This window comes from Saccopteryx leptura, chromosome 1 (genome assembly GCF_036850995.1).
Source record: "Saccopteryx leptura isolate mSacLep1 chromosome 1, mSacLep1_pri_phased_curated, whole genome shotgun sequence".
Lineage (NCBI taxonomy): Eukaryota > Metazoa > Chordata > Mammalia > Chiroptera > Emballonuridae > Saccopteryx > Saccopteryx leptura.
This window is the reverse complement of record NC_089503.1, coordinates 131,916,815-131,924,218: the sequence shown is the minus strand read 5'-3', so window position 1 is coordinate 131,924,218 and position 7,404 is coordinate 131,916,815. Positions and strand designations below refer to the sequence as shown.

Genomic DNA, 7,404 nt, shown 5'->3' with positions numbered 1-7,404 from the left:
TGTGTCCAGTTCACAGCCCCCTGGCTTTGCCTTAAGTACCTAAGATTACTTTCAAATACCATTTCTAACAAGACCCCAGCAAGAGGCCACTAATTTCTACCGCACAAAAAGCCACTGGAGAGAGATCCGTTTGTCAATATCAACTGGTCCGGCAATTTCCCATCCTCAGACACATGGGCCTATCTGAGCTGGCAGATGTTTAGACAAGATTTTATAAATTGTTCAATATCAGCCCATAATGAACCCCAACTGACCATTCCAAAGCAGCTAAAAGCACCCGGGACGTCTCCCGCTGGGATGCAATAATGTGCTCATGCTGCAGCATTATTAATCACGGAATAAAATAGATGAACCTCTTGAAAAATAAGTGTATGATTGATTAAAGGGCAATCTGAGGAGCTATTATTCTTGTTTTATAACCGTAAGTTATATTCACTCAATTTATCTTTGCAGAGGAAATAAATGATTGTTCATTTCTTTTCTGAAATTATATTATACGGATATCCACATAATTTTGCTGAAAATTAAAGTGACAGGTTTCCTGCTCTTATGATACTAATCAAAGGAAATATGTTACTTGACTACAAATTCTAGACTTGTCCTATAATTAGATAGTGAGTAACACAATAACGAGGCAATAGTCTAAGGGTGTTTAAGTTTTTCTTTTCCCCTAGGGTAAGGGTGAGAGCCATTGAGAAGAAAATAAATCTCTCCTCCCAGTTTTCACCTTGTGTTTAATGTGAGTTACATGAAAAGGAGAGTTAAGAAGTCATTCAATAAATCTGAATAATCTATGCCAATTTAGATAATTTAAGCTTTAAAATAAACAATTATTTCCCTTAGTAATTTATGGTGGAAAGTATGACTCTTTATTATCCATGTTACCACAATTTTCCAGTTTACTGAGGAGGTTCAGTAAGCCAGCATCAAAAATAAATATTAAATGGATCCTAAAGCACAGAGGTGTCAGGTCACTTTATTTTGCCAAGTTAAAAAAATTTTACACTACCAAATATTTTGCATATTCCGATCACAAAATTTTAACTTTTTTACACTACGTGTGTATATAAATAATCTCAAATCATAAGTATCTTCCTACTGTTTATTTCTCTTCTGCCTTTTTTTAAGAGCAGGAGAAGGAGATTATTTTACACAGTATCATTAAAAAGCCTGAGGTCAGATCACCTGGGGGAGGGACTACTATTATTGGGGCTCACTACCCAAATCAATCTTTTAAGAAAAAGGAGCCCCAAACACCATATTGCTGTAGTCTAGTCTGTTTTTATTTACAATTTAAGATATAAATTAGTAAAGAATTATTGTTAAACAACCAACAAAGATTGTATAACCAGCAATGTTCAAATAAAAACCAGGCAGAATTTATTTACAAAAAGTTTAGATTCCGTTGCAATACAACTTGCATAAATTACTAGAAGCTTTATATCATTATAAAAATAAATATCAAATTTGTTTCCACTTTTTAAGTACTCAAGTTCTTCAATCACGTTTTATTTCTACTGTGTACATCTTTTACAAATAAATTTTACAGTAAATCCTATCACACCTATAGCATATATACCGTGGCAATGAAGTGATCAATTCAAGATATCCTGAGAAAAAAGATTGTTTTCAAAAGTCACACATACATTGGGGAAGCTATACTATGTCAACAAATTCACATATATCCAACAAAAGTCTGTTCCATTAGTCTGGGTTGACAATGCTCTGTGGTTCCTTCTTTTACAGTGGCACAAGATGCGGTCCGGGTGAGAGAGCAGCTTTTTATGTCTGTATATTTATGAACTTGGGAAGAGAGAATGGCCTTCTGACTTTATTTTTTCCAAAGCAATTGTGACACCTACCTGTGGACCAAGGAAAAAACCAAATCATCCCAAATCCTTCAGTTCCACACCAACATCACCACATTATAAAAGGAGTTATCTAAAAGGGTTCAGCCTCTTTCCCACCCTTAAGATGTGTAGTAAACTGATTTTGCCTATTTGTAAAATAGGTATTTTTTAAAATACCACTGTGAGTCAGATGATCTGCAGGATCCTCTCTAGTACATCTGGACACAAGGGGATGGGCCTGACAAAAGACAAGTGCTTCTTGTCTCTCAGTCTTACTCTGCAAACATCACCTAGAAAGATTCCTGATACCAAGTTTCAGTAACACTAGCTCATCAAAGCAAGTGTCTATTCCGTATCTAGTGGAGTAGGAACATTCCATATTGCACACAGATTCCCAGATTGAGAAAACAGCGTGTATATAATCACTACAGTTAAAGGAATGATTCCTCAAAGCATTACCAAAAAAAAAAAAAAAGAGGGACTCTATAAAAAGAGAACAAATCCTTTCCCACTTAAAGGAAGAAAAAAAAAAGACCAAGATTGCATTGCTGTCCTCAGACCCCATGACAGAAGCAAGAAATAGACATTAAGCAAGTTTACAGAGTAATTGGTGCAGGGAGGTTCCCCAGGGTGGGCAGAAACACCAGGGTGCCCACTTACTTGCATTGCTGAGCAGGGCCCTTCTATAGGTAGGGCTGGACGCCCCCACCAACCACCGAGCAGCCCTCACTGGCATCTGTCAGGGGAGGGGGCAGTTAGTCAGAACCAAACCCTAGCTATCCCTCTCCCAGACAGCAGCACAGCCACCAGCCCTCACACCCAGGAATGCTCCCTCTTTGAGGCAAACAGTTAGAGTAACCTGGCCATCCACCATGGAGTTGGGGACAGATTTTGGTCATATTTTTTAGTTCTCACTTTCTTACCCCCTTGAGCACCTTTTATAGGTCTTATCAGCTGAAGCCTGAATTATGAGCAACAGAGGCAATATAGAGAAGGGAGAAAGAGAGAGAAAGGGAAGAGGCTCTGGTTTTCTATTTTGAAGAACTAAGGCCTCTGGGAATAACAGGAACGTTTGTTTCCTTCCAGCCAAAGGCAGAAGGAGAGACTGTTAACAACAGAACACACCCAATCTGAAGCTCAGTCAGGAGACAAACTATAATTTGCATTTCGTGACAGTTTGTGTTTGCCAAACTAAAACTGCCACGATAGTTATGTCCATCATAATACATATAAACATACATACATACATACATACATACATACTAAATAAATAAATAAATAAATAAAGAGGTAGATCTCCCTGCAAGGCAAAGATCGCCTTTCCCACCCCACCTCTCTTTTTGGAGTCCTCATCTGCTTCACTTCTCCCAACTTTTAGTCAAAGGGTGGTGCATTCTGTTTCTTCGTTTCTCCTTTATGTGACAAAAGTTTCCCCTGCATTTTCACGGGTCTCTACGGCCTCTTCCCCTAGGTTTCTTGGGAGTGCTAATAGGGCCCCTCTGCCTGTCCCTCCCAGTGGACCCTGGGCCGCAGCAGCCTACCTTTCTTGGGCTCGTAACCGCTGCCCGGGGGCCGGTAGTGGGGCTCCAGTGGGTGCGCGCCTGCCTTGCCCGCGTCGCTGGCTGCCTTGGGCGCTACATGCAGCGTCTCTCCCGGGCCCGAGGCCGCCGCGTTGTACCGCAGAAGCCCCTGGCCCTGCAGCGCCGCGTTCAAGTTCCCGTAGTTTGTGTAGTTGCCATAGAAGGGCGACGTGTAGTAGAGGTGGCGACCCAGTAGTGGCGACGCGGGGTAAGGCGAGCCGCCCGGCGGCGCCCCGGACGAGGCTGGAGCTGCGGCCGTAGGCAGCCCCGGCGGTGCGCAGCCCGGGCCCATGCTCGGCTGCTTGAGGTCCGACGTGGCGATCTCCGCCAGAGACCACAGCTTGGGCTTGCTGGCAGGCTGCGGCGCGCCCGGCGACGTCCGGCTGCCCAGGGGCGTCTTGCCGCTGCCGCCGCGGGGTGCGGCCTCGGGCGGGGGGCTCAGCAACGGTGCCTCCACACCGGTGAGTGGTGACGAGGTCACAGCCTTGGATGACGCCAGGTCCCGCTCGCCCTCCTCCTCCTCGTCATCGTCATCCTCCAGGTCGTCGTACTTATCCTTACACTCGGAGCCCGATTCGCATAGGGGGTCCCCGGCACGGCACGGCAGCTTCTCCCCGTCCGACTCGGCAGAGCACGAGTGATCCGTGAGCGAGTCGACGTGCAGGCTGATCCCTGCAGGGGCGCGGGCACGTCTGTGGCACGTGGGACAGCGCAGGCACCGGGGCTGCTCTGCCCCACGTCTAGGTACAGCAGGCCCCTCCCCCCCAAATTTCTCATCTCCACCCAGAACCTGCCACGGTCGAGGGGAGCACGGTCTCCCCGAGCAGCGCCCCAGGAGTCGCTCAGCTCACTCGCTGCCAGGAGGCAGGAGCCCCAGACTGGCATCCGGGCTGCCGGGCAGGCAGCGTCCTCCCCTCCCTCAGCGTTGCGCCCCGCCTGGGAAGAAAACTCCCAGAGACCTCGAGCCAGCCGAGGCCTCACTCACCTTCGTCCTCTGCAGATGTCTCGGTGCCCTCCTGCGCCTTGTCTGGACTCTCCTTGCTCCTGGCTGCGTCACCCTCGTCCTCGTCCTCGTCCTCGCTTTTGTTCCTCGGGGCCCACGTCATCTTGTTCTCCTTCTTGAGGCGCCGGCGCGCATTGGCGAACCAGGTGGAGACCTGTGTGAGGGTCATCTTGGTGATGATGGCCAGCATGATCTTTTCGCCTTTGGTGGGGTAGGGGTTCTTGCGGTGCTCGTTGAGCCAGGCCTTGAGCGTTGCGGTGGCATCCCGCGTGGCGTTCTTGCGGTAGGCTGGGTCATTCAGTTGGTATGGGTAGGCCGCACTGCCGTACGGGTGGTAGCTGATGGCGCCCGTCATCCCAGTCGTGTGCGCGTCGTAGGGCGCACCCTGAAACAGACAAGAGCCCGGTGAGCGGGGTCCGCGGGGCCTGGCAGGCAGCTGCCTAAAGGCGAGTCCTCAGCCTGCCCGCAGCCGCCTTTCCCACGGGGCCTCTCCCGCGGTGGAGCCGCGCTCCCCGCACCAGCATAGTAGGAACATTTTTAAAAAGAAAAAAAAGGGGGGGGGGCGCAGAGCATTATTAAGGCCAGCTGTTGATCACGAACAACGCTGTTGTTTTATACCTGAATTTCTGAACTATTTCACTTTCCTAAAATGGTATATCTTCCCCTGCACAATCCCCGGGCCGCGAGTACAGACGCACGCAAACACGCAGGCCGGATAGTTTCCTGATATCTAAATTCTCTGGGTTCTCCAGCGCTGCGTCCTCCCCCCTCCTCCCCCGACCCCCGCCCTTATATGGTTAAAAATCCACCCCTGCTCCCGCTCCGCTGTTCACCACTCCAAAGCTCCGCAAATCCAATTTGCAACTCAGAAGCCAGTCACCGTTTCGAATTCTTCAAAATACGCGGTAATTAGCATTTTAATTCAGCCTTTAACGTTTAAATTCGAAGCATTTACAGCCTTCACCAAAGCCCCGGCTACACAGTCGCAGCCCCGGAATTCCACCGCGGGCGAGCGGCGTCCGCAACCCCTAACGGCCTCCGGCTCCCGAGCCCGCCCTGCGGCCCCGCCGCGGGGCCCCGTGCAGACGCGGGCGCTCGGGCCGACCCGCCAGCCGGAGTCGCTCCCGGCGCCCAGGGGACCGAGGAGGCGCTCGGCGGCCACAAGCCCGCAAACATGTTTTTCAAAAGCACAGGCGTGAGACGGTTTAGGAACCAGAGTGCGGCGGGCTGGGCCGGGCCCCGGGGCCTCTGGCGGAGGCGTCTCCCTCCCACCCGGTGAGCCCCCCCAAGTCCCGCCAGTAACCGCTCAACGCTCGGCAGCCGCCTCGGAGGTCGCGGTGGCAACAACCCCCGAAGCCCCGCGCCAACCAAAAAACGCGCCCCGAGCTCGCTCTGCGCCCCTCGCCAAGCTCCGGGGCCTGAACCGAGGACAACCCACAACATCCCGACACCGGCTAGTCGCACACCGGCTCGACGGGGAAATAGCGCCGGGAGCCGAGAGGAAGCAGCACGGGGTGCGGGTCCCGGCCGGGGCTAAGGACGTCGTCGGCGGCCACGCTGCCGCTCGCCCCGGGCTCCCGTCCCGCCGGCACGGCGGCGGCCAAGTCAGAGGCCCGGAGTCGGCTCCGCGGCACCATCCCCGCGCCCGCCCCGCCTGCGCCCCGGCCAGGGTCTCCGCGCCCGTGGGCCCCGCGTCCCCGCCCGCCCGCGCCGTTACCATGTAGGACGGGAAGCCGGCGGCGGCGGCGGCGTCGGCCGAATACTGCAGCGGGCTGCCGAAGCCGGTGGCTGCCTGAGCCGTGAAGGCCGCCGAGCCCGGGTAGGGGCTGAACGCCGAGCCCGACGCCGAGCGCGCCAGCTCCTCGCTGCGCGGCGCCGCCAGGGCCGACGCGCCGTACGCCGGGCACGAGTAAAGCGCCAGCGAGCCGGGCGCCTGGTACAGGTAACCCTGCGGATAGGACATGGTGGGCGCGGGGCCCGCGTCACGCCGAGCAGCCGTTAGGGCTCGCGGCGCCCTCCATCCACGCCCGGCCGGGGCGCGGCGCGGCGGCGGGCGCGGGGGGCCTGGGGCCGAGGCGGCCTGACCCGCGCACTAGCCCGGGCGGCCCGCGGGCCGGGGGAGCGCGGGGCGGCAGCAGTGACGGCGGCGGCGGCGCGGAGCCGGTGGGCGCAGCCGCGCGCCAGGCCGGCGGTCGGGGTTTGGGGGAGTCTGGAGTCGGGAGTGCGGAGTTGAGGAAGGAGCGCTCGAGTTTCCGAGGGACATTGGAACGCGGAGCTGTCCGTCACGCGCTCATCTGCATATTTGGACGCCCGCCCCCTCGCGGCTCCGCCCGCTCCGCTAGATCCAGCTGCCTGGCGGCGGCGGGGGGAGGAGCAGGCGGAGCCGCGGAGGGAAGGAGAGAGGACGGCCGAGGCGCAGGGGCGGGGAGGCGGGGGCGGAGGAGGAGGAGGAGGGACGCGCAGGCTTTTGTGGCGCAGTCGTCTCGCGCACAGCCCCAACCCGCGGCCCGCGGCCCCGCAACCCGGCGGAGCGGAGCTGCGCGCCCCGGCGGCCACCCCCTCCCACTCGCACGCAATCTCAGATGCTCCCCCCTCCCCCACCCATCCCCGCCCCAGCCACCTTTCTCACTTCCCCCGTTCCGGCCAAATCCAGCCACTGGCCCGCCCTCGAGCTCGGAACCGAAGGACTAGGCAAAGGCCGCCCGCAGTCCCGCCAGGCTGGTCCGCTTGGGGGACGAACGGCCCGCGCCCCTCTTCACCGCGAAAAGAACCGTCCAGGTGACCGCGCGCCGGACCCCGGTGTCCTAGCGACAACTCACCGGGTGATGGGCAGGCGGGACGGTGGCACCGGAGGCCCGGGTCCTGCTGGGGTGCTGTGTTTGGCTCTCACTTCCACCTTCTGGGTCTACTCTGCCTCGCTGCGGGAGGCTCTCCGCGTGGCCTTGCGTCTGGTCGCCTGCCCTGCGCTGCC

The 7,404-nt window shown here is 55.3% G+C and overlaps 1 protein-coding gene across 1 annotated transcript; it reads right to left on the bottom strand.

The window, feature by feature from the left end:
- Window positions 1–966: 966 nt before the first annotated feature.
- IRX2 (iroquois homeobox 2) lies at window positions 967–6,631 on the bottom strand. Its single transcript, XM_066374791.1, has 5 exons — window positions 6,151–6,631; window positions 4,416–4,818; window positions 3,392–4,102; window positions 2,511–2,586; window positions 967–1,862 (listed from the first exon to the last, which is right to left on the bottom strand). Exons 1-4 carry the CDS (start codon window positions 6,394–6,396, stop codon window positions 2,534–2,536), a joined length of 1,413 nt encoding a protein of 470 aa, XP_066230888.1. The 5' UTR covers window positions 6,397–6,631; the 3' UTR covers window positions 967–1,862; window positions 2,511–2,533.
- Between the last annotated feature and the right edge of the window lie 773 nt (window positions 6,632–7,404).